Below are 26,765 nucleotides of genomic sequence, written 5' to 3'. Positions count from 1 at the left end.
AGGCCTCGGCTCTTCTTATTCTTGCGGTTTCCAATTCTGCTTCGGTCAGTTGAGACGATCGCGACGCCTCTTTATCTTTGCTAGCTTCGGCGTCCAGCGCATCCTGGACCCTTTTAGCCACTTGAGCATCCGCCTCTATAGCCGCGGCGTCCGCGTTCTCCTTAGCCTTTAGAATTTCGGCCATCTGTTCGGTAAGGGCCTTTACTTCGACCACGAGAGACTCGTTTGTCTTTTCCAGTACTGAGACCCGGTCGATTGTCATGTCGACCCGTTCGAAATCCTTCTTTAAGTTGGAGGTCACATCCTCTAGAGTTGCAGTTCGCTGAACACATTTTTCGCGCTCACCGGCCTCTTCCCACAGTCTGGCGCCGAGTTCTGAGAGACGTGCTTGATGTTGATCCAGCAGCTGCTTTGTCACGTCGGTGAACTGCATGGCCGAATCAATTATGTTGTCGCATCTATCCTTGAACGGTTGAAACTTGGACACGTCGTGTTCTTGTACGCGGTCATCAATCCGCTCTGATATGGACACTTCAAACTTCTGAAGTCGGTCTTCAATCCGCTCCGAAACTGATGCTTCAAACTTTTGAAGTCGGTCATCAATCCATTCTTTAGGAGGGACTAAAGCGGTGACTTCCGGTGGTGGAGGAGGAGTTGATTGCTCGGTGGGATCTGGATCGGCTCTCTCACTGGAGTCTATCGGTGCAGCATACTTATTTGGAAGTTCTAATGTTGCCGCATCCTCCGAGATTGTTACCGCAATTTCCAAAATCGGTACCTCGACATCTTCTAATATTGGTGCCTCAACATCCGAAATCGGTACCTCAACCTCCCTTGGTATCGGTGCCTCAACCTCCGAAATCGGTACCTCAACCTCCCTTGGAGGTGTTGGACAGTCAACTGGAAATTCTTCGATTATCGGAGCGGTATATACCGGAACTCGTTTTTGATTGCATATTGCTTCCAGCCGCTCTATTTCTTGACGTATTTCCAATTTTCCCTTTGCAAGCTTTGATAACACCTGCGGTGCTACGGTGTCCACCGATCCCCCTTCGTTATACTCCTCCTTAATTTTTCGGATGCGCTTTCTTAGTTTCCGAAGTTGGCTTCCCGGTATCAGGAGACAGGTCCGGCATTGTACCTCCTGAATTGTGTTGGACTTTGTGAGGCGCAACATCAGGTCCTCTACTTCCTCCAATCTGTTGATGCAATCTTTTTGTGAGAAGCTCGGTAGGATGTCTTTATATTTTGTGTTGAACCGGTACTCATGCCACTCCAAATATAGGTTTAGAACGTCCTCGTCTCGCTTGTTAATGCCCTGAAAGATTTTCTGGGCTAATCTTTCGGCCTCGGCCTCGTCGGCCTCTTCCTTGTTGTAGCCTTCATCATTTGCTCCTTCATCGACCCCTTCTTCACCCTCGGTGGTCTCAGGATTGGCGCTTTGTTCGGCATCGTTCGGACTCCGAGCCGAATGATCGTCGTCATTGACCGTTCTATCATCGGTCCTCTCCGTGTCGGTTTCCTCAGGGGCCCACTCCTCATCTTCTGTTTGTTGTGGTGGGTCTACGAAGGTTATCTTTTCTTTCCTCTTTCCTCCGGTCTTTGCTTTTCCGGGGCATCTTTCTTTGCGGCTTTCTTCTTTCGACCACCTGTGGAACTGGAGGCCGACTGCGTTCTTGTAAGGAATTGTCTCGATCTAATGAGGCAACGGTTTGCTACCGCAACACCGGGACCGACGTTGAGGTTTAAGTGAAGGAAGATCTTACCGAGGGGCACGGCATATCCCCACGACCGGGTTGAATCCGGTTTCACCATGTCCATGAGGTTGCCGAACACTGATCTTGCCCAGTTGACCTCTTTTCCTTCCAACAAACCGATTATCATCTTGATTTTGTCTTTGGTGAGGTTGCTGAAGTTTCCTCCCCTTGCCAGTATCGCCTTGGCGAAAACGTCACACGCCGGGATATATTCCGGTCTCAGCATTTGTTTACTTCCGGATGTAGTGATCGGCTCATTGGTTGCCGATAAGAAGTGGCAAGCCGTCTCAAAGGTGTCATTGTCTATTTCTGCCGTTGCATCCTGGCCGGTAGTTGGGAGATGCAAGCTCTCGGCCACCAATGCTTCGGTGATCTCGATTTGGGAACCGCAAACCGTCGCGATGATCCTGTCGTAGGAGATGATTGCGGTGTTGAAGAATTCTTCGACCGCATCTTTATAAATTACGTGAGGACCGCCTAGGAAATATCCCAGACCGGTTTTAATCAGCCGATCAATAACTTCCTTCGCTTCGGTCGTCCCATTCTGCCGGATTTCCTCGAAATCCACTTGAGAGTAGAGTTTGAACAACGCCGAATCACGACCCATGTTGAAAGAGTTTGAGAATAAGAGAAAACCGCTTCAAAGAGTTTAGAAAACTTAGAGAGATAAAGTGAATTCGCGTGAGAATGAAAGAAAATGACCGAAGGCCCCTTTTATAGTCACGGTTTGGAAGCCCAACCGTCCCATCATTAATGGGCGGGAGTTTTCCCTCCAAAATGAAAGGGCGCCAAGCTATGGGCGGTTAAGTGTGAAAAGGTGGGCGGCAACTTTGAGCGGGAGATTTCCCTCCAAAACCCTTAGCCTATGTCATGGATGACGCATTCTTTTCTTTGAGGCCGAATGATTGACCGGTTTCTAAGTCTAATCAGACATTTGATTGATCAGAGTGTTAACAATTTTTAATCAAATTTTATGATACCGGATAAGAACGAGATTATTTTAAGATGTGAACCGGTTACTTAGATAAATGCGCAAAGAATAAAGAGAAACGGTCATTGAAACTAAGACGATATTTTATTCAAGAGACAGTACAGTGAGAAAACCGAAAGGATGATACGAAAGATAGGCACTTAAGAAGTAAACACCATTCTGGAAAACTTCTCTTCCACCGCATTTGCATCAAGAATGTTTGAGGGGGATGCTGGTGTACCCGGTCCAAACTCTGGCCGGTACTTGAGAATCAACTTGCTGATGTGAGGTGCATAACCGAGACCTTTCTTGGTCAGCACCATGTTCTTCAAGTTTTGAAAGAGGACCGCTGACCAATTGATGGTCGTTTTGTGGAAGATGTGGGTCATGATGTTGTAGGTGTTCTTTGAATACCGCTGATTTGGGGATTGACACAGAATGGACCGAGTGACAATCTCAAGAAGGAGCTGAGCACTACGACCGAGGCGGGTTTTTAACCCATAGGTTTCCACCGGATCAAGGGTTGCAGAGCAGAGTAGTCCATAGTAGAATGCATCAAGTCCCTCCATAGTCGGGAAATCAGAGAACCCTTCTTTGGGCAGATTGAGAAGGATGGCAAATTCGGCTTCATCAAGCCAGAAGGTGTGGTCCCTTACCGTAGAGACAATGTAGTCGCCCCTGATGCAAGCACTTCTGAAGAATGCCTTGACATCCTCAATCAGTACAGGACCGGATTCTTCGAGGAAGGTTTGAAGGCCGGTATCAATAAGGCATTCAAACATGTTTTTCTTTGGATGGTTACCGTCCCATTCTGCCAGACATGAGTTGAAATCGATGCTTAGAAAGTTTCCCAAAGTTCGGCTCGGCATGATTATGGTATTGAGAGAGAGATTCAAGAAGAGTACAAGTGATTTTGTTCTTTTGGATGTGATAGAATGAGAGGAGGATGGCTCCTTATATAGGATCGGTTTTGGAGGGAAAATCTGAGCGTTGATGGTCAGTTTTGTTTTATTAAGGAAAAGATTCTTTCCCTTTTCAAGATGCATGGGGAAGCGGCAGATTGCAAGGCTCGAGGTAAGTGTTAGTTGGGAAGTGACCAGATTAGTTGGAAATTAAATGTGCGGGTGGTTGGGAGTTATCTCATTAATTGGGATTATCTCATTAAATGCATTTAACACATAACCGATATTGATTAGATAGAAACCGAAAATGATAGAGACAAAACCGAAAATGTCATACAGGAACGATGAGGAACATATGAAATCAAGAAACACTAATAAAGCCGAAATAGTCATGGATGAAGCCGATATGATCAAAGTTGAGTTGATTAAGAATACATCCGGTACATGCTGCAAAACGACCGGATGCAGGAAGGAGTGACTTAGCGGGCGCGGGGATTGAAATCTTGAGGGAGGTTGAAGTTCCTCCTCCTCCATTCTCTTTCAAACTGTTCATAGAATGAATCAGTTCCTTCCCTTGTAAGCACCTGAGCATGGTTTAGACCTTCGCCGGGACAGGTCGGGACGCCAAGCTCCTCAAGAAGTCAGCTTACTTGGGGGATGAGAGCCACTGATCGGGTGCCGATTATCCAAATAAGGACGTCAAACAGCACCCTAGACCAGTTCACCGGCGCACCGGTGACAATGGCCGCCATCATGTTGAAAGCCGCCACGCAGTAAGTATTAGTGACATCTTTTCCTAAGATGCCCCTTCCTATTACATCGTTGAGTAGCTGATATTCAGCTCTCAAGTTGGCCTTGCTGCCGTGGTCATCCACCGGCTCATCCGACCGGGCTAGGTTGTGTGAGACCTCGGCCTTTAAGTTGGCCGGGGGATTGAGGTCTGTTAGCCCTTGTTTGGGCAAGCTGAAGCATCGGGCGAAATCTTGCTCGGTGAAGTCAAAGAGAATACCCCCCACTTTAGATTGAATGTGGGTGTCAAAGTGTGGTGTACCTCTGAACACTCTGGCATTTTGGAAAAACTCTAGAACAGACCCAGGATAAATGGTGAGTTTATCATCAAGGAAGTATTGGAGGCCGGTATCCTCCAAGGATTTTATCATTTTATAGATGTCGTAATGATCAGTGTTGGAACACGATTCAAAATCAACCTGAAGAATGTTTGTGAACTGAGACATTTTTGCCTTAGTGATAGAGAGGGTGTTTTGTTTTTGTGAGTGTTTTTGGTGAGTGAGTGCTTCCTTTAAATACTGGTTTTGGGGCTAACCTATTATCCGGGCATTAAATGAGATGATATGTATTAACCGCAGGATAAGAAACTTTGCATGAAATAGGCAAGCTTGCAGTCTAGGTGTCGGTCATAGGCCTGAACCGTGAAAGATATCAAAAGATCTTCACGTCTTTTTAGGCGCGACCATGTTACTTGGAAAGGGTAATGATGCAGAGCAGATATCCTTAACCTCTGATAACTATTCCTCTTCTGTTTGAAGTTCAAATAATCTAGGGTAACCTGCTTCCGAACCGGTCAGGTATCAGTTGTTCATCCCGATGCGGTTATTTGGTGCATGCACCAAGTAGCCGGTCGGTTTACTCTATCTGATAGACTGGGCGGTTCTTCCACAGATACCCCGAAGATTCAAAGTTCAACAACTTAGGAAGAGTTACCGGTTTGTCTGCTTGAACCGGCTTCCCCTTAAGCATCCTTTGGAAGGATTTGGCTAATGTCGGTTAAGTCGAGAGTAAGTCTGAATTGAGAGAACTTAGCTTCCTGCAGCGGCTTTGTGAAGATATCGGCTACTTGTTTGTCAGTACGTATTCCAGCCGTATATGCTTCAGCGTGACATGCTCTCGGATGAAATGATGCCTTATGTCGATGTGCTTGGTTCTGGAGTGGAGAACCGGGTTGTAGGTAATCGCAATGGCACTTGTGTTGTCACAGAAGATCGGGGACTCTTCAGCTATGATACCGAAGTCCTTCAGCTGCTGTTGGATCCAGAGGAGTTGAGAGCAGCAGCTTCCGGCTGCCAAGTATTCAGCCTCTGCAGTTGATGTAGCCACCGATGTCTGTTTCTTGCTGTGCCATGACACTAGTTGGTCACCTAGGAACTGACATGTTCCACTGGTGCTTTTCCTGTCGATCTTGCATCCTGCATAATCTGCGTCTGAGTAGCTTGTTAGATTAAAGGATGAGTCTTTTGGGTACCACAGACCGACATCAGGAGTGCCTTTCAGATACTTCAGTATCCTCTTTGCGGCTGTGTAATGGGATTGCTTTGGATTTGCTTGGAATCTTCCACACACACCAACTGCAAACAGGATGTCCGGTCTACTCGCTGTCAGATACAATAGGGAACCGATCATGCCCCGGTATGCAATCTGATCTACTGATTGGCCTTCATCATCTCTGTCCAGTTTAATGGATGAGCTCATTGGAGTGGCCGCCGAGGAGCATGTGTCCATACCGAATTTCTTTAGCAGCTCCTTGATATATTTAGGTTGACTGATGAATGTTCCTTCCTTGAGCTGTTTAACCTGAAGACCTAGGAAGAAACTTAATTCTCCCATCATACTCATTTCAAATTTGTCAGTCATCATTTTTGAGAACTTGTCACAAAGCTTTGGATCGGTGGAACCGAAAATAATATCATCTACATAAATTTGAACAAGTAGGATATGTTCCTTCTTTTCAAACTTAAACAATGTCTTATCCACTGAACCGATGGTAAAATCATGTTCTAGTAGAAATGCGGTTAGCGTATCATACCAGGCTCTGGGTGCTTGCTTTAGACCGTATAAAGCTTTGTTCAGCCGGTATACATGGTTTGGGAATGCAGCATTTTTGAAGCTGGGTGGCTGTTCAACGTACACTTCTTCACGTAGATCACCGTTCAGAAATGCACTTTTAACATCCATTTGAAAGACTTTGAAGTTTTTGAAAGCAGCAAATGCAAGAAAAATCCTAATGGCTTCAATCCTGGCTACAGGAGCAAATGACTCTTCAAAGTCAATGCCCTCTTCCTGTTTGTATCCTTGAGCCACTAATCTGGCTTTGTTCCTCGTGACCAAACCGTCCTCATTGAGTTTGTTTCTGAATACCCATCTTGTTCCTATGACCGATTGATCTTTCGGTCTGGGAACTAAGTACCAGACTTTACTACTCTCGAACTGGTTTAGCTCTTCTTGCATTCCCAAGATCCAATCCGGATCTGACAATGCTTCATCTATCCTTTTCGGTTCAATCTGGGATATGAAAGCTGAATTAAAATATCCTTCCAGAAGTTGACTCCTAGTTCGAACAGGTTCTGAGGGGTCACCTATAATTTGCTCAGGAGGATGTTCACTGTTTCTTCTGAGATTCAGTTCAGGGATGTCTACCAAATTACCGGTAACTTGACCAAGGCTAGACATGTCGGTAGGTTGACCGAGATTGTCAGACCGACCGACTCCCTCGGATTGGACCGAAGTGTCAGCTTCCTATTGTGGAACAGCTTGATCCGGCTGGGTATCAATGTTACCCATTAGGTCATGGACAAACCGCCTGAAGACCGGAGTCTCATCTTCACTATCAGAATGAATATCGTTATTTTCCAATCTGTTGTGTAGATCAAAGCATGAAGTAGTATTGCTTTCAACCGATTCATCGAAAACAACGTGAATTGTTTCCTCCATGGTTGCAGTTCTATTATTATATACTCTATATGCTTTACTTACTGACGAGTATCCTAGCATAATGCCGGTATCGGTCTTTGCATCAAAAGCGGTGAGTTGGGTTTTACCATTTATGAGAATGTAACATTTGCAACCGAAAATCCTGAGATACTTGAGTTTGGGAACTCTGTTAAAATAAACCTCATATGGTGTTTTGTTGTGAAATTTGTTTATCAGAGACCGGTTTTGTGTATGGCATGCAGTGTTGATAGCCTCAGCCCAAAATTTCTGAGCAATGCCGGAGTCGGCTATCATGGACCGTGCGGCTTCCTTGAGAGTCCGGTTTCTTCTCTCGGCCAGGCCATTTTGTTGAGGAGTCCTAGCACTAGACAACTCGTGTCTAATGCCGGATTCATCAAGATATGCAGTCAATGTACTATTAGTAAATTCGGTACCTCGATCACTTCGAATGCTGTTGATGCGAGTTGATTTTTCATTTTGCAACCGCTTAAGAAGTGTGATCAGGTTTGATACAGTTTCACGTTTAGATGGTAGGAATATCACCCATGTATATCTAGAATAATCATCAATAACTACCATGGTGTAAAGCATACCTCCTAGGCTAATGACCTGAATTGGTCCAAATAAATCCATGTGAAGAAGATCTAGGCATCGGCTTGATTGAATATTTCCATTACTCTTAAAAGATGACCTAGTTTGTTTACCCATCTGGCATGCTGAACAGACCTTATCCTGGTTAAATACTATATCAGGAATACCTTCAACTAGCTTTTTACCGCGAATGTAGTTTAAAGTTTTCATGTTTAGATGGTTTAGTCTCTTGTGCCATAGCCAGGTTTGATCAGTCTTAGCTATCATACATATAGGGTATTCTATTCTTGTTTTCCAGTCTACCTTATAGATGTTACCTATTCTATTTCCGGTTAGTAGTACGATGCCTTGAGAGTCCTTAACTAAGCATGCATGTTTAAGGAATTCTACCGTGTATCCGGCGTCACACATCTGACTAATACTAAGTAGATTGAAACGTAGGTTTTCAACTAAGAGTACATTATCAATAGTTAGATTACCATGGACAATCTTACCCTTGCCCACAGTTTTACCTTTTGAGTTGTCACCGAAGGTAATTAGAGCACCGGTTACTGATCTGATGTCGATTAGCAAGTTGCTATTTCCGGTCATGTGCCTGGAGCAACCGCTGTCCAAGAACCATTCGGAGTTTCCTAGCCGTTTCTTTGGATCCTGCAAAATGTACATATTCACAACTATTTGGTACCCACATTTACTTGGGTCCACATGCGATTAGTCCCTTAGGTACCCAAACTTTAATAAATCGGACGGTTTTCTTTGCTAGAGTTTTAACTGCCCTTTTGGCACTCGATCTCGTGTATTTCGGTTTTCCTTCAGATGTCCTAAACGATGATGGTCTTTGGTTCGGTGATCTGTAGTTTGACATACGTGGTTCAGGAAAGTCTTTCTTATATTTAAGGATTTCGGCTTTTCTTTTCTCAAGGTCAAGCCATGAATCGGTTGGGCCAACATAATCGTATTTTAACTTTTCTTCCCTATAATATGCGGTTTCCTCTTCTTCAGCTGTCCAGGTGCTCTTAAGAAATTTTATAAAGGGGAGGTTTCCTTTTGTAAGCCTTGCTTTCTCTATGGGTTTTCGGTCTTTAGAGCTATTCCCTGTGTATCCAAGACCACGCTTACAACAAGGATGCCTATAGTGTTTATTCATATTCTTTACTATATCGCTAGATCTCTTATAGGCGGCCATCGTATATTGAAATCGGGCATTCTCTTCCTCGGTTAGTTCTCTAGTCGGTTCACTAGGTTGTTTGGTCTTAGGATCTAACTCGGTTTCTAGGGTGTGGGTATCATCAGGTTGTATGACTTCCGGTTCGGTTATGATGGGTACCTCTGGTTCTATTGGAATAGGTACTATGGGATCGGTTCTGATGTTGAGGTGCTTAGGTAACATGGTCAATAGGTTCTTATATTCTTCTACCATGTCATTTAATGCATTGTATAACTCATCTTTAGTAAATTCTTCACAGGGAGAGTCAAATACCTGTTCCTCATTGGCCATGAGGCAAGTGAGTTCATCGTCACTGTCACTGCGAGCCCATAGACTTCCTCCATCGTCGGCTATCAGTGCTTTCGGTACTTCACTTCCTTCACCGGCTTGTTGATAATTGTTTCTGTCATTTTGATAGTCCGGTTTCTGGGTATCCCTCCTTGGTTTCCTGCATTCTCACTTAAAGTGTCCCAAACAGTTACAGTTATAGCATCTTATATTGGATTTGTCACCATAGTAGTTGTTTGTCGGTTGGCTCCTTTTCATGAACCTCCCAAACTTCTGTGCGAGCATGGCCATGGCGTCCTCAGTAAACTGTTCGGCTGTTCTGATAGGTACAGGTGCAGGAGCCGGTATCGGTGCAGGGGTAGGTACAGGAGCAGGTACAGCCGGTTCTGTAGATGTGATTAGTGCTCTGGTTGATGTTGAGGCCGAGACTTCCTCTTCGGTTCTAGATTTCATTTCGAACTCATATGCCTTGAAATCTTCGAATACATCGTATAGTTTCATCTTTCGTAGGCTCTTTGACTCCCTCATTACCATTGTCTTTATATCCCAGGCACTTGGAAGAGATCTCAAAGCCTTCATAACTACCTCTTTGTTCTCATACTTCTTGCCCAGAGTTTCTAGTTCATCTAACACACCAGTGAACCGGTCACTGTATTCCTTCATAGTTTCTCCTGGTTTCATTTTGATGCTTTCGAACTTCTGTGTGGCCATCATTATTTTGTTCTCCCTTGTTCTTTCATTTCCTTCAAAGATCTGGATGACCGTGTTCCATGTCTCCTTCGCAGTTTTGCAATCTCTGATCTTGCAGTATGTGTTTCTGTCTACGCTGTTGGAGATCCGGTTTCTTGCATGGTTGTCCAGATTGTTCCTTCACCTGTCTTCAGCTGTCCATTCTTTTCTATCTTTATCAATGAATATCGGTCCTTCGGTTAGAATGGATTCCATTTCATCATCCAAGGTGACTAGGTGCAGGTGCATGCGTGCCTTCCAGTTGGCAAAGTCATCACCTTCTAGCATTGGAGGCCTATCCTGATACATGTTTGCTTGAGTATTGAAACTAACTGCTCTGATACCAATTGTTAGGATCTAGGTCGCCGCTGGTGGACCGGGGGTTGGACCGGTTAGCGGTTCTCACTCGTAGGGTGGTGGTTAATCCGGTTAGAGATTAACACCGGAGTTTCAATACTTCACAACCTGTCACAAACCCTTGAACTAGGTTCAAGCGCGGAAGAGGTTTGCTTTCAGGTTGAAGCGGTACGCTTGTATGATAGGCACGGTCGGTTTCGGATGATGAAGATTTGGAGATGGTGGGTCGGTTTCGGTAATCTGGATATTCGGTATGGTTAGTATAGAGTCGGTTTGGAGCGGTATGGTTAAGTTAGTCGGTTATGTAATGAAGCCTGCAGAAAGTAAATAACACAACAGATTTTATGGATGTTCGGAGATAAAACTCCTACGTCACCCCTTCCTCTCGAAACCGCGAGAAGGATATTCACTAAGGAATACAAGTACAAGCCGATCGAGACTTATTTTCTGCTCGATAATACTCTTACAATTTACACCGAAATTGTAGAACACACTTTAAATTTCAACACTTAGGCTTTCTAGAATAGCACACTGTTATCACTTGTAGTAAATGCTTTTAGCTTTCGTTGTCCCAATGTTTGTCCCACATTTACTCTTCTGCAACTGCCTCCTTTTATAGATGAAATATGCCAACGGTCATATTTCACTGCCTTGAATCTGATTGGCTGATCAGAGGTGCAGTGATTCAGTGTCTCAGACCTGCGGTCGTTTCCTCAGACCTGATGGTCAATCTCAGACCTGGTATCCTTTCTCAGACCTGCCGGTCTGTAAGGCAAACCTGCCGGGTTTGTCTTTTACTTGATGTAGGCACTGTCTGTTTGGACAGTTGTCTGTACTTTGAAGATTTCCTTTCTGGCTTATCCCGAAGTAGAAGGATCCGGTAGTACTGTTTTCTGCAGCCTACAGTCTTTCCTCAGACTTGCATGGATATGGAAGTATTCAGTCTGTTCCTTTGGTATCATTCTCAACAGATACCCAGAGTGTCTTCTTGTACTGGTCGGCCGCTTGACTTGGCCGAATGTCTTTTGATAGTGAAGTAACCAGACTTCTTCCGGTTATTCTTGTCTTGTGGATAATCGGCTGTTTGATGGTTCCGGTTTTGAGCTTTGGCCGATCCTTCCTTTGTGCGGTCACGTTCCGAATACTCTTGATCGGTTTGGTAGCTTGACCGGTTCGGTTTCTTCAGTTGGTTCTCTTGTTCATCCGGTCCGGTTCCTTGTTCCTGCATGGGAAGTTTGTTTAAGTTAGGTTTATTCGAACCGGTCTGAATTTATCTAACAGCAAGTTATTACCACAAAAAAATATCAAATTTAAAATAATTAAAAAAATAATAAATGTAATAATCAAATCTGAATACCAATAAGCTTCGTCTAGTCATTCAATTGTAATAACATGATTTAATAAAAATAAATGAAGATAATCTTGTCCACAAAGCATCCTTATAAAATTACAATTGAAAACATCATCTTCAACTAGTGTTTTTATTACAATAATAATAATAATAATAATAGACTATGTAAATAACCTGCCCAAACACAATACGAAGTCTACATGCATACATGAGGAGTAGACAAGCCTTATAAAGGCACGCCACTTCAAGCCAAGCTTCGTCAACTAGTCATTGTACGTAATAACATGATTAAATAAAATCAAGTGACAATAATCTTGTCTTTATTACAATAATAATAATAGACTCCCGAAACACGAGACGAAGTACTGTAACGTGCATAAACGAGGAGGAGACATTGCAGAAAGAAATGATTTGTCGTCGAGTCAATTATAGCTTTTAATGAAGTTGTGGATGTGGTAATTGACATCTTGAGGTTTCTCTTGGTTTATAAAATGGGCAACATCCTCCATCACCACAATCTCATCGTCCAACAATGGCACGTCTTTCTTGAACCCACCACCGTGTACATACTCCTTCACTAGTGGTATGTGATAGATCAGATCAAGGTCCCCAACCACAAATTTCACCGGCACATTCACTTTAGCACCTTCCCATGGCGCCAACAGTTCCCAATCTCTGAGACAATTACTTAATAATAAGGATGTGATACTTAACAAGTAAAAAAATGCATGCATGCATGGTTACTTACAACTTGAAAGCACGATAGTAGTTTATGCCTCCAGTGAATCCGGTTTTCTCGTAATTGGAAACATAATAGTCGAGATCTTCCTCGGACAACCAGTGGGGTAAGGCAATCGGGGTGTGGTACGAGTCAATGAAATTATCGGTGGTTTTAGGGAAGAAAAAGGGGGCTGGATCGCGAAATGTTAGGAACTTCTTCAGCACTTGTTTAAAACCAACCTTTGCAAACTCAGCTTCAATGTCACCAGGTTCCTTCACAACATGTAATAAATACAATTTTTAGCCAATTTATTTTCAAAAGCATATACGTTTTCATTTTACAGATCTATAATAAGTGGTAGTAGTTTTAGCTAATGTAAAAATGTAGTTTTTGCTCAAGCAGTCTAATTTGGTCCATGTATATTTGACTCAAACAGTCTAATGTGGTCCAAATCGTTCCCAATCAAACCTGTTGAATTGTGGTGTTTATTAAATAATTTTGCTCTGTTTATTGTCTATATACATTCTTATTTGAATTTATACATAAATTAATTATTATATTATTTATTTGGTAGGTTTAAATAATTTTTATTATTTTTGGATTTATTTATTATTTGTTAATGTTTTTGAAAAAGATACATGTGTATTAAAATAATAAAATTATTAATTTATAATTTAAAATATTTAATTTTATTTAAAATTAATATAAGACTACTCTCTCATTTTTTTTATTCTATTACTAAATAATAGTATAAGATAATAATAGAGTGGAAAAGGATCAATTTATCCTATTATTTAAATTATTATCCTTTTATTTGTTTATTTAATAAATGTGTATTTGAAAATGGTTATTATAAGCCCATACCAATTTCACATTTAAATATGCAGTCAGGGTCATCTCTTATTATCTCCCCCCACTTCCATACGTGGGCCCCCACTTTCATTCTGCAGAGTAAAATTGAAATAATTTTTATTTTATTTTTTAATTTATTTTTATATTTATTTACTTTTTTAAAAAAACTTTTTTTTTAATTATTCATAATATGAAATAAAATAATAATAGTTTAAAAAGAGTAATAAAGAATATATATATATATATATATATATATTTCAACTAAAAAAATAATTTTAAAGTATATATATATATGATAAATAATAATTATACTCAACCAATTTACTCCAATCTGGCCGGCGGCGAAGTGACAGATAACAAACAAACCGTATTTAAAAATAAAAATAAAAAAAATGAAATTAAGAAAGGAGAGAAAGAGAAGTACACCTGAAATCTCCAAATGTAGTGGTGATCGCCGTAGATGGCCCGGAAAAGATCCGTGAAGTTCATAGCAGGATCCGGGTTCCGTTTGAGATAATGGACACTGAGGGATACGAAGGCCTTGACTCTATCGGGTCTGAACAGACACAAGTACCACCCGATGGATGCTCCCCAGTCATGGCCCACGACGAACACCTTTTCCTCGTCCGGCGCGATGGCGTCGAGGAGCGAAACGATGTCGCCGACCAGATGCATGACGCTGAATTGGGATGGGTCCTGAGTTGGGGCTCCGGTTGTTTGACCAAAGCCGCGTAGGTCTGGGGCGACGGCGCGGTAACCATTGTCGGCGAAGTAGAGGATCTGATGGCGCCATGAGTACCATAGATCAGGGAAGCCGTGGAGGAATAGGATCGTCGGACCTTTTCCCTTTTCTGCTATGTGCATGTTTATTCCATTTATCTTCAAGTTTCTGTGTTCAATCTCCTCCATTTTCTCTCTCTCTCTCTCAAATTGCCCAGCTAAATATGATTGCTAAAAAAATCAATTTCACCTTTAATAACTTGTTTCACAGTTGTGTTATTTTGGTTTTTTATGATTTTTTAAATTATTAATATATTTTTCTATTTAAAATTTAAATTTATAAATAATTGAATAGTTAGAAAAAACTATATATATAGAATATGATGTCTCCTTTTGTTACGAATATAGCGTGGGTGTGTCTATCGGCGGGAAATTTGACGAAATAACCCTAATAAGAGGTTATTTTCAAAACCGTTAATTAAGATTTAATTACTCCTTTAGGTTATTTTGAATTAACAAATTGGTTATTTTGAATTTGAAGATGATAATAAATCAAACAAATCATATTCAACTATGGCATCCGATTATCTTCAAGACGCTCAAAGTGATGTCGCCATTGAAGACATTTTCGAAGCAATCAAAGATACCTTGGTTGAAAAAATTTCAAGAAAAGACGTTGGATCATCATCATCCAGCCAGTTCAAAATTTAAAGGGAAACAAGATCCGAAAGATGCGGAAAAAACTTATCCCGGGAATCCCGGGAGGTACTGTTTGCAGAAGAAGAAGACAAGATCCGTAATTTGCAGAAAAAACTTATCTCGGGAATCCCGGGAGTCACTATTCAAGTTTTTAACTTTTATTTAAATGTTTTACTATAAATAGTTGTTTATGTTGGGTTGGAAGGGGGAGGCGAAAACGACCCCTGAAGTCTGTATTGTACTCTCTCTCTCTATTGTACTCTCCATCACCATAACCCAGTTGTAATATATTTGAAGTATCATCAATAAAAGTTTGGAGGACAGTGTGTTTATCCTTCAAGTCCGGGTACGTTTCCAATCTTACTACGTATTTAATTATTTGCTTTAAATGTCAAGCCTAATAGGCTAATCAAATTAGGTGTTGATCATGACCGCTAACTACCCTACCTAAAAAAAAAAAGTAAAGCTTATCTTAGAAATTTGAATGGACATCTGGCATGGATTTGAAGTGTCGATCCATTTTATAAAATGGTACTTTAATTTTGTGTTCCTGTTTAGTCCTATTTAGCCACTGTTTAGGCATGTTGGACATTATGGAACTTTAAATTGAAGTTAAGTATTATAATTGGTTGATAGGCATTTCCTTTTATCCTAAACACATGAGTTGTCCCTCGTCAGACTTTCTTTGTAAGTTCTAATTTTTATATCCGATCCTATATATATATATATATATATATATATATATATATATATATATATATATATATATATATATATATATATATATATATATATATATATATATATATATATATATATATATTTTTGGAGGTCGTTTCATGTGAATTTTTTATTAAATTTTTATTCAGATCTCATATATCAAGTATTAATTTTTATAATCATTTAGTTTATTAATTAAAATATTTTTACTTAATTTATAAAATTTAAAATAAAATAAAATTTATAATAATTCAAACAACTTGCATTGAATTTATCAAACAAAAGTTTTACAAACAATTCACTAAAACTAGACCCAAGAGCTTGGTTTGATAAAAATATTTTTTTTTAGAATTATTGTGATGTTACCCAGTTTTTTTAAAATTCTCTCTATGACATCATTATCATTATAACCATCAAATTATTTATTTTATCAACTAAAATATTCTTACTTAAACTTTAAAAAAATATATATTTTAAATAAATAAAAATATATTGTAGACATCAAATTTTGACATACCCTAATTTAAGATTTTAAAATAATATTTTGAATTTTTTAATTCAAAATAACCCAAAGGAATAATTAAATCCTAATTAAAGGTTAATTATTGTTATAATTAAACCTTAAATAAGGAAATTATTCAAAAATCCAAAAGTAATTTGAGGTTAAAATATTGTATTTATTTTACTCAAATTAAGCCAAAAAGGTTAAAAATATTTAATTGTGATTTAATCATAAATTATGTTTAATTTATGACTTAAAACAATTAAATAAAATATCCCAAAATCTCCAAAAGTCCCCCAAAAAATAAAATATGAACACAATTGTTATTTTGTTGATAAAAATATTTTTCGTGGAATTTCCTTTGAAGAAAAACCGAGAGTTATTAGCTTACCTTCGGTTTTTCCCTTTAAAGAAAAACCGAAAGCTTCCATTTAACTTTCGGGGTTTCTCTTAAAAATTTACAAAATAGCCGTACTGATTTGTGCTCAACCGAAACCGCATACCGAAACCTAAACCTGTTCAGCCAGCCAAACCAATCAATTCATAAAATAAAATCATCATTCCAAAATTCTCCAATCAATCATCCCAACAACAAGTTTTACATTAAACCATTAAACATATTCAATCAATTCATATAGTCGAAACGTCTTAGAACTAGCTGGTGGGGGGAGGGGTGGTTGATATTGCCGCATAAACATTTCAAAATTCTCTAATCTTGCATTCAATTCTAACCTTTCCTTCTCCTGTTTTGCACTTTCCCTATCAATTCTTGAAATCAATTCTACCTTTTCCGCTTGGATTTGATTAATCTTTTGTGTTTTTTCTTCATCCTTTTTCTTCAATTCCACAAGTTCCATCGCCATTCTTTGATTCTCCTCAAACAATCGATCAGTGGCTCGTTGAGAATTGTTAGAACTCCGTCGATCTTGACGAAAGTGTGTGGGTCGGACGCCTGATCCCATACCGAATACTCCCCCATGTTTTTGGGGTCCGAATACTCTCTCCGTCAACTCAAAGTCTGATATTTCCGGTTCGTTACTTAGAACTTCCTCCATCTCAACCTGCAAATTTGAAATAATTTGTCAATTATATAATAATTTATAAACTAGTTATAAGTAATTTAATTAAATTCAATTCACTTACAATTTTCTCTTGAACGCGGTTGTCCGGGACGGGAGTTGGGTTTTCTTTTGTCGGTTTTGGGGTACGGGTCCTCTTGAACACTTCAACGACAGATGGAGCCCGTCCCATTTCAATCGCCTGTTGAAAAAAAAAATTATATAACTCGTAACAATCTTTATATTAAGTTATTATATAACTCATAACAATCTTACCAACTCTTCTTCAATTTGAGCAAACGGTCTACTTTCCGTATGATGCGGGAATTTCAGCTGCTTTCTGTTAGCTATATTTGTGTTACTATTTTTCTGAAATTCAAATAAAAAAATTGAAGTTAGAAATAACTAATATCATATTTTATTTGAATTATGAAACCGTACCTTAAATTTCTCCGTAAAGAAATGGTTGCGACACACAAACTCCCAATCATCTCGATCGTAGTCTGGTGGAGGATTGGCAAGTACCGCGGCCTCGTCTCCTTTATGGATGCGGATATATTCCTTGTGCAAATCCGAGCGCCATCTATCCCATATTTGTCTGACGTGTCCCATTGCGGTCTTTCGAAAAGAATCAATAGGACCATTAGTAGCCTCGAACGGATCCTGAAAATAAAAACATTCAAATGTTTTAAAATAATTATTGAATGATCAATGTATAATTAATTAATCTTTACCTTCGCAGCATTCCAAATGTAATCCAATTGGTCAGCACTTAATGCCTTCCACTTCAAAAGACGGTGCGAGACGGCTGAGGGATCCCGCACAACTGACCCCACATGTCTAGACCACCTTGTTCTTCCAACGTCAACACCTCCCGGCCTCCCATCTACCTCTCTAAAAGTGAGAGGAATCCTTGTCCCCGCTGGTCTCTTAGATAACGCAATATTCTTGTTTTTCCCTCGTCTCTTGCGGGCACAAGATTCTTCAAAATAGATTAAATTCATAATCAGATATGTGAATCAATTCAAACTATAACTAATAGTAAACAAATTACCTGTCGATGATGGGTCGGGAGTCGATCCATGCTCCTCCTCTTCATCCACGTCCTGAGGGTCCTCGTGACCCTCGTCGTCAGCCTCATCGTCCTCATCCCCCACATTAGCAAACGTACTCTCTACAAACTCTTCTGCCTCAGGAGCCTCAACATCCTCGTCTGCTGGGGGAGTAGTATCTATCGGGACTACAGCAATAGGTGGTGCATCTCTAGTAGACGATTCTCGGAGCCTCAAGTTTTCTGATTGTGCAATGAGGTTCTGGTACGGCTTTAAGAGTTTGCTGGGTGTTTTCCTCATACTCCACCAAGGTTCTTTACTACCTTTAGACATTCTTAATGCATACACCATTAATAAATGAGCGACTAATTGAAATAAAGTAGTAATAAGAAATAATATATAGTAAAAAACAGATAATCTACCTAATTAATCTGATCTTTATATTTGTAAACCGCGGTTTTATTTTTGTCACAATCTTCCAACCGGGTCGGGCTGACATATCAAGGGCGTAGAAGACTTGTTTTGCTTGACTCGCCAATATATACGGGTCTTGACTTTGGGTTTTTAAAAATCGGTTTACATTTATACTTACGAAGCCATATTTATCCACTTTCACTCCTAGTTCCCCCGAGTGTGTATCAAACCACTTACACTTGAATAAAACAACTCCTTTGTGAGAAAAGTATTGCACTTCGATTATATCTATTAAAACTCCGTAGTATGACATAGTTTCAGAACCATTGAACCCTTCAACAACCACCCCACTATTTTGAGTTGTCAAACCTTCGTCGTGATTTTCTGTACAGAATTTGTATCCGTTTACTTTACACCAAACATACATAGACGAGTACATACTTGGACCTTCTCCTAAGATCTTGAGGTCTCTTGATATGTCGTTAAATTCGGTTAATTGAGCAACCTATACATACATTTACCCGACATGTAGTTGTTAAAATAAATATAAAGAGTTAGAATATATGGTTTATAATGAACTCACTCTATGTTTGAAATATGCGGCAAACGTTTCTCCACGAGACTCGTTGTTATTGCAATACTGCATGTAATCTCTGCAAATAGATCAAATATTAAATAGCATACTTTTTAATGCTAATTAATAACAGCAACATAAAATCTTACATGTAAAAAGGTTCAGCTTCGGGGCAATTTTTCAAAATGTATGAATGAGCTGTCACTCGATCGATATAATCCAAGTTGTATATTTTTCCGTTAGAAAGGTCTTCCAACGATGAAAATATAGAAATGCCCGAGATTTTAGTTTGTGCATTTTCTTGCTCTTCTTCCTCCATATACCTTGCACATAAACTAATACTCTCATTTACAAGATAGCTCTCGCTTATAGAGGCTTCTGGGTGGTTATTATTCCGCAAATATATTTTCATTGTACCCATGTAATGTTCAAACGGATACATCCATCGATACTGAACAGGTCCCCCAAGCAAAGCCTCAAATGATAAGTGAACCGGGAGATGCATCATGATGTCGAAAATTGACGGCGGAAAAATCATTTCAAATTTGCAGAGTGTCAATGTAATATCCATGTACAATTGTTCGAGGTCCGCTTGAATCAACTCTTTGAAACACAACAACCGAAAGAACCGAGACAAATTTACTAACGCATCATACACATTATCTGGAAGTAATCCACGGGTTGCTAAAGGAATAAGATATTCCAACAAAATGTGACAATCATGACTCTTTAATCCCGAAATCTTTTTCTCTTCCAAATTTACACAACCACTGATATTTGAGCAAAAACCATCAGGCAACTTGAGATCTTTCAAGAATTTCCAAAAACGTTTTTTATTATCGAATGTCAAAGTGAAAGGAGCTTCTGGATAATGAACCACTCCTTCATCATTTATGGGATGTAACCATGACTTTATGCCTAATAGTTGTAAGTCTTTACGCGCTTTAGGACCATCCTTCGTCTTCTCTTTCACATTCATTATTGTTCCCAACACGCTATCACAAATATTTTTCTCAATATGCATCACATCCAAATTATGTCTCAATAATAATGATTTCCAATAAGGCAAGCGGAAGAAAATGCTCAATTTGTTCCAATTGTCTCCCCGCGTTTCATGATATATCGTGGTTTTCTTACTTAGATCCGTACTAAGAATTATGTCTTCTAGGTCTCGTGCTTGCTCGTAACTTTCTTGACCCGTTAACAATTTAGGGGGCTCTCCATAATCAGTTCGACCATCAAACGACTCTTTATCCCTTCTGTATTTGTGCTTCGGTGGAAGGAAGCGTCTATGACCCATGTAACATTGTTTGGAACCATGAACCAATCGAAGAGATACTGTGTCGTTGTTACAACAAGGACAAGCAAATTTACCTTTCGTACTCCAGCCCGATAAATTCGCGTATGCGGGAAAGTCGTTAATGGTCCACAACAATGCCGCTCGCATGTTAAAGTATTGCGAGGTGTGTGCATCAAACGTTCTCACACCAGTTTGCCACAGTTCAGTCAACTCGTCGATCAATGGCTGGAGAAATATGTCAATCGCATCTCCCGGACTCTTTGGACCCAGAATTAACATAGATAAAATAAAATTGCTAGAATCCATGCAAGTAGAGGGTGACACATTATAAGGAACGAGAATAACCGGCCAAACACTATATGACTTTTTTCCATTTGCAAATGGTTGAAACCCATCGCTTGATAAACCTAGTCTTACGTTTCGAGAATCAGACGCAAAATCTTTATAATTTTCATCGAACGTTTTCCAGGTTAAGGAATCAGCGGGATGTCTCAACGTATCACTATCAACTCTTCCTTCTTTATGCCATCTCATCATTGGAGCCGTTTTTGAGGACATGTATAGTCTTTGCAGTCTTGGTATTAGAGGGAAATATCTCAACACCTTCTTTGGAATGAATTTCCCATTTTGCTTCTCTCGAACCGTCCCACTTGTTTGGTCGACTTTCCATCTTGAAAGACCACAAACTCTACAAGAATCTTCATTTATGTCGTCTTTCCAAAATAGCATACAGTTGTTCCTACATGCGTCTATCTTGTCATACTTAAGCCCGATATCAGTAATGAATTTTTTACTTTCGTAGTAGGAGTTTGGCAATTGAGCGTCAATCGGTAATATGTAGTCTTTAAGTAGACGCAACAACATATCGAACGAAGAATTTGTCCATTGACACACATTCTTTATGTGAAGTAGTTTCAATAGTGCCGATGATTTCGTTATTCGAGCACCTTCATACAATGGCCGTTTGGAATCATCAAGCAATTTATAAAATCTCTGCGTATCTTCGACTGGTTCATGGTTGTTCGGGACATCATTAACGTTGGAGAACATATCGTTTATGAAATTGTGCATATAACGTTCTTCATTGACCTCTTCGTTAACTGTATTATTCGTCTCCGTTCTCGGATCGTTGAATTCTGGTACGACATCCTCTGACTGATCATCATCATCATCATCGTAGTCATCGCCATCTTCATCGACATCTTCATTAACCACTTGAGTAGTACGTCTTTTTTCTCCATGACAATACCAGTACTCGTAATGCACATTTATTCCATAAATGATGAGGTGAGTCTTCACTTCGTCTATTTCCATAAACGGCGTGTTCAAACATTTCACGCAAGGACATTTCACTTTTTGTCGGGATGTACTCCTAACAGCAAACTCGAGGAATTTGTCAACACCTTCCTCGTAATCTGGATGATCTCGACGTAAGGTCATCCAGCTTTTATCGGGTACTTCCATCTTTTTAATAAAATGGAAAACAACCCACATTATTATTTACTTAACTTTGTCTAAATTAATTAGGATTACATATTTCTAACATAATCTCTACATATCCAACCAAAATTCTACCGTAAATCTAGCATACATATAATCTAACATTATTTCATTCTTACACATTTCAAACCAATCAATTATAATCCAACATAACTTTATTCATACACAATTCATTCCATATATCAATTTCAACCTAAAATGAAATCTAATTGAAACTCAATCTAATTCAACATTTCAAACATAATCTAACATAATTAATCAACCCAAACATAAATCAAACTTAAGTCTCACATTAAAATCTAACATAAATCAACCCTAAACATAAATCAAACTTAAATCTAACATTAAAATCTAACATAATTCTAACATTAAATCTAACATAAATCTAACATTAAATCTAACATAAATCAAACATTAAATTACTAACCTAACCATATAATAAAACAACAATAACTAACCTTGCACAAAAAGAGCAACGAAGAAGAAGAGCGGGCAGTGTACGTAGATCGAACAATAATAAACCCTATTAATCAAACAATAAAGTATGAATCAAAAACCAAATCCAACAATTCATACAAAATTAACTCAAACCAAAATCAAAATAAAAATCAAACCAATCTAAACTAAATCAAACCAAAATCAAACTTCAATCCAACCAAAATCAAACCAACATCAAACCAATCTAACCTAAATCAAACCAAAATCAAATTTCAATCCAACCAAAATCAAACCAACGTGAAACCAATCCAACCTAAATCTAACAAACATCAAACCAATCTAACCTAAATGAACAATAACCTAAACATAAATCAAACTCAAATCTAACCTAAACAAACAATAATAATCAATTCATTATTCAATACATGACTGTAACCTAAAGTTAACCAAAATCATACCAAAAACAAATAAAAATCAAACCAAAACCTTAATTTAAACAAGATCTAATCTAAATCAAAATGCAATCAAACCAAAATCAGACTTCAATCAAACAAAAATCCAAATTCTAACCTAAAATTCATACCTAAAATTCATACATACAAATTCAAACCTAAAAATCTAACCTGAACTACAATCCTAATTCTAATAAACCAGCCTTTCAATTCAAATATATATATATTACAGATTACCTTTGGTCGGAGGAGAAGAGCGGCTGAAGGAGGAGAAGACCAGCGGCTGAAGGAGGAGAAGGGCGTCGGTCGGTGGCGGCGGCGTCATCGTCTGTCGCTCGTCGTCTTGGGTCGGCGGCGTCCTTGGTCGGCAGCGTCTTCAATCAGGCGGCGTCGATTGTGGGTGGCGGCGTCGATTTCGGCTAAGGGGGCGGAAGAGAGAAGCGGGGGCGAAAAGGGGGAAAGAAGAAATGGGAAGAAGAAAAGGCGAATCGGGTTTCTATTTTTTTTTAATTATTACCGAAAGTTTAAATAAAACTTTCGGTTTTTACATTGATCAAAACCGAAGGTTTTAATAAAACTTTCGGTTTTTGATCAATGTAAAAACCGAAGGTTTTATTTAAACTTTCGGTTTTTGATCAATGTAAAAACCGAAGGTTTTATTTAAACTTTCGGTTTTATCAATGTAAAACCCGAAGGTTAGACTAAAACCTTCGGTTTTCATTTTCATATTTCCGAGAGATGTCAAATAATCTCTCGTTTTTGATAACTAATTCCGAGAGTTCTATAATAAACTTTCGGTTTTACAATTTGACAAAATTTTAAATTCATTTGTTTATCACTTTCTAATAGCATTGAACATCATCAATTTAACTCATTTCATATCCTTAAAACATTTGCCAATACATATGATCAAACATTACACAAATACATAAGATAATCAAACACAAACATTCAAATACACTTCTCTATATAATCAAACACATTCATAAACATTTTAACATTAAACACAATATTAATTTTTAAAATACAACACACAATAGATTATATTAGTTAGTAGTTAATATTATTTGGTTAAAAACAAAATAATTTAGGAGTTAAGATATTTTTAATCTATGGGCAAAACCGAAGGTTTATTTGAAAACCTTCGGATTTTACCCTTCCCACACTTTTTAATCTAAGGGCAAAACCGAAGGTTTTCAAATAAACTTTGGTTTTTACCCTTCTCCACATTTTTATACATGGGTCAAAACCGAAGGTTTTCAAATAAACCTTCGGTTTTTGCCCTTCCCCACACTTAGAAAATTTTCAGATATTTTAATACATGGGTCAAAACCGAAGGTTTTCAAATAAACCTTCGGGTTTTACCCTTCCCCACACTTAGAAAATTTTCAGATATTTTTATACATGGGTCAAAACCGAAGGTTTTCAAATAAACCTTCGGTTTTTACCCTTCCCCACACTTAGAAAATTTTCAGATATTTTTATACATGGGTCAAAACCGAAGGTTTTCAAATAAACCTTCGGTTTTTGCCCTTCCCCACACTTAGAAAATTTTCAGATATTTTTATACATGGGGCAAAACCAAAGGTTTTCAAATAAACCTTCGGTTTTTACCCTTCCCCACACTTAGAAAATTTTCAGATATTTTTATACATGGGTCAAAACCGAAGGTTTTCAAATAAACCTTCGGTTTTTGCCCTTCCCCACACTTAGAAAATTTTCAGATATTTTTATACATGGGGCAAAACCGAAGGTTTTCAAATAAACCTTCGGTTTTTATCCTTTAGATTTTTTTAAAAGAGGGTTAAAACCGAAGGTTTTGAAACGAACCTTCGGTTTTGGCAAGGCTGTTTTTTTTTAAAAGATTAAAAGTAAACAAATAGAACATATAATTAATTAACAACATATTCAAACCAAACCAAAACATACCAACCAAACATAATACTAATAATTCATGAATATTAAAACAAAACACATACAAATATTGTCATCGTTCGTACGAAAAAACTAATAAAAACATAATAAATCTAGAAATTAATTAATTATTAGATGGGGTGGAAGGAGGGAGTGGTTGATTCAGTCGACTCCTCAACACCACAAGTTCCTGTTCGAGATTCTCTAATCTCTGGGCCATTTCGGCCCTGTCCGTTTTAATTTCACTAAGAAAACGACCTCTTTCTGCATCCCTTAATCGGATTTGTTCCATTTCCAGCGTCATTTGTCTTACCTCTTCCTCACGTGCCGCAATTTCTGATTGTGCTATCAGATTCTGGTAAAACGGATGCAGTTTCTCCGGTGTACGTCGAAGTCTCTTCCATGTCGAATCACCCATATCCTAAATGCATTTTCAGATATATGTATATATATATTAATAAAAAAAAATAGCGTAAACTAGCATAAATCTAGATCTATAATATATATATATATAAACTTAAGAAATATAAATCTTATAATAAACAAAACAAAAAAACCAAATGAAACAAATTACCTGAACGAGAGAGGAGAAGAAGAGGAGAAGAACCGCTTGGAGGAGGCAGGCGGCGGCGCGGAAGAGAGAGAAAGGAGAGACGAGTGAAATGAAAAAGAGAAGGGTTAGGGTTTGTATTTATAGAGGTTGATGCCGAAGGTTTTCATAAAACTTTCGGTTTTGATATTAGTCAAAACCGAGGGTTTATTAAAGACCCTTCGGAAAAAACCAATACCAAAATTAGAATTTTTTTTTAATGAGCAAAACCGAAGGTTCTTTGTAAAACTTTCGGAAATGAAATTTTCAAAAAAGGCAAAACCGAAGGTTCTTTTAATAACCTTCGTAATTAAAAAACCAAGGGAAATCAAAACCGAAGGTTTTTACAAAACCTTCGCAATTAGCCCACATCCAACACTTAGATTTTTTTTGGGTTTTTTGGGAATGTAAAAACCGAAAGTTCTTTATAGAACTTTCGGTAATGATTAATAAAACCGAAGGTTTTACACCCCTCTCGGAATCTATTTTTTATACCGAAAGATTTGTTCCTCTCGGGAGTATTTAGGAGAGTTTTACAAAACCTTCGGTAAAAACCGTCGGTAAAGGTCATTTTTTTTACCAGTGCCGATGTATCTAACCTATGATCGGTAACCCTAAAAACCCTATGACCGATGTTTCTAACCTAAGACCAGTAATCCTTACCCCTAAGACTGGTCATCTAAGACCTAGGATCGAGCTTCCCAAAGCTATGACCGGTTCTCACACCCAATGATCGATTATCCCCGGGCCCATGACCACGCACTCCAAGTCCTCCTCGACCTGGACCGAGCCATACGAGACAAGATCGGCTCAAACCGAACTCAGATCCTAGGACTTAAGTCCTAGGGCCTATTTGGTTCTCCTTTTAAAAACCCAAAATTATTTTTGTAATTTCAGAACCCTCTACCCGCTTTCAAATAATCCCGAGGTGCAAAAATGATTTTCAAATATTTCTGGGATGTCTCCCAAACAAATATTTCGAATAAAGCCCCATTTGATGTTTATTTCTAAACCCTAACATGTAATTTTTTTTATATTCTCGGGTACTCACTTAACATACATACTACTTCGCACTCGTAGGTACGTCCGTTTAATAATTTTGTACAATTATTTACGTTTCTCGTACCGACCCTTAAATAGGACCCCCAAACTCATAAATTGTAATAAATGTTATAAATAAACTTTTGTGTAGCCAGAATTTTTGAAAAATAAAATTATTTTTTAACGGGCACGGAGGACATAGCGCAAAAGTCCTTTTTCGAGTGTAACCATAAAACGAACCCCTTTATAGATACTCTGGTATTTTTACCTTTTTACACCACCGATTTATGTTTAAATCCTAAAACTCAAGCGCTAATACTTCATTTTTGTACAAATCCTTT

At 38.7% G+C, this 26,765-nt stretch overlaps 1 protein-coding gene and 1 long non-coding RNA gene across 2 annotated transcripts; both read right to left on the bottom strand.

Moving 5' to 3' along the window:
• Positions 1–12,300: 12,300 nt before the first annotated feature.
• LOC124938296 (epoxide hydrolase A-like) lies at positions 12,301–14,386 on the bottom strand. The gene is made up of 3 exons (XM_047478719.1): positions 13,878–14,386; positions 12,627–12,871; positions 12,301–12,553 (listed from the first exon to the last, which is right to left on the bottom strand). The coding sequence occupies exons 1-3, from the start codon at positions 14,358–14,360 to the stop codon at positions 12,301–12,303; spliced, it is 981 nt and encodes a 326-aa protein (XP_047334675.1). The 5' UTR covers positions 14,361–14,386.
• Positions 14,387–17,470: 3,084 nt separating this feature from the next.
• LOC124919416 lies at positions 17,471–17,977 on the bottom strand. The gene is made up of 3 exons (XR_007097576.1): positions 17,885–17,977; positions 17,592–17,813; positions 17,471–17,519 (listed from the first exon to the last, which is right to left on the bottom strand). It is a non-coding gene; the product is annotated as an uncharacterized LOC124919416 (long non-coding RNA).
• Between the last annotated feature and the right edge of the window lie 8,788 nt (positions 17,978–26,765).

Source organism: Impatiens glandulifera, chromosome 1, assembly GCF_907164915.1.
Source record: "Impatiens glandulifera chromosome 1, dImpGla2.1, whole genome shotgun sequence".
NCBI lineage: Eukaryota > Viridiplantae > Streptophyta > Magnoliopsida > Ericales > Balsaminaceae > Impatiens > Impatiens glandulifera.
This window is presented reverse-complemented; position numbering and strand designations above follow the sequence as displayed.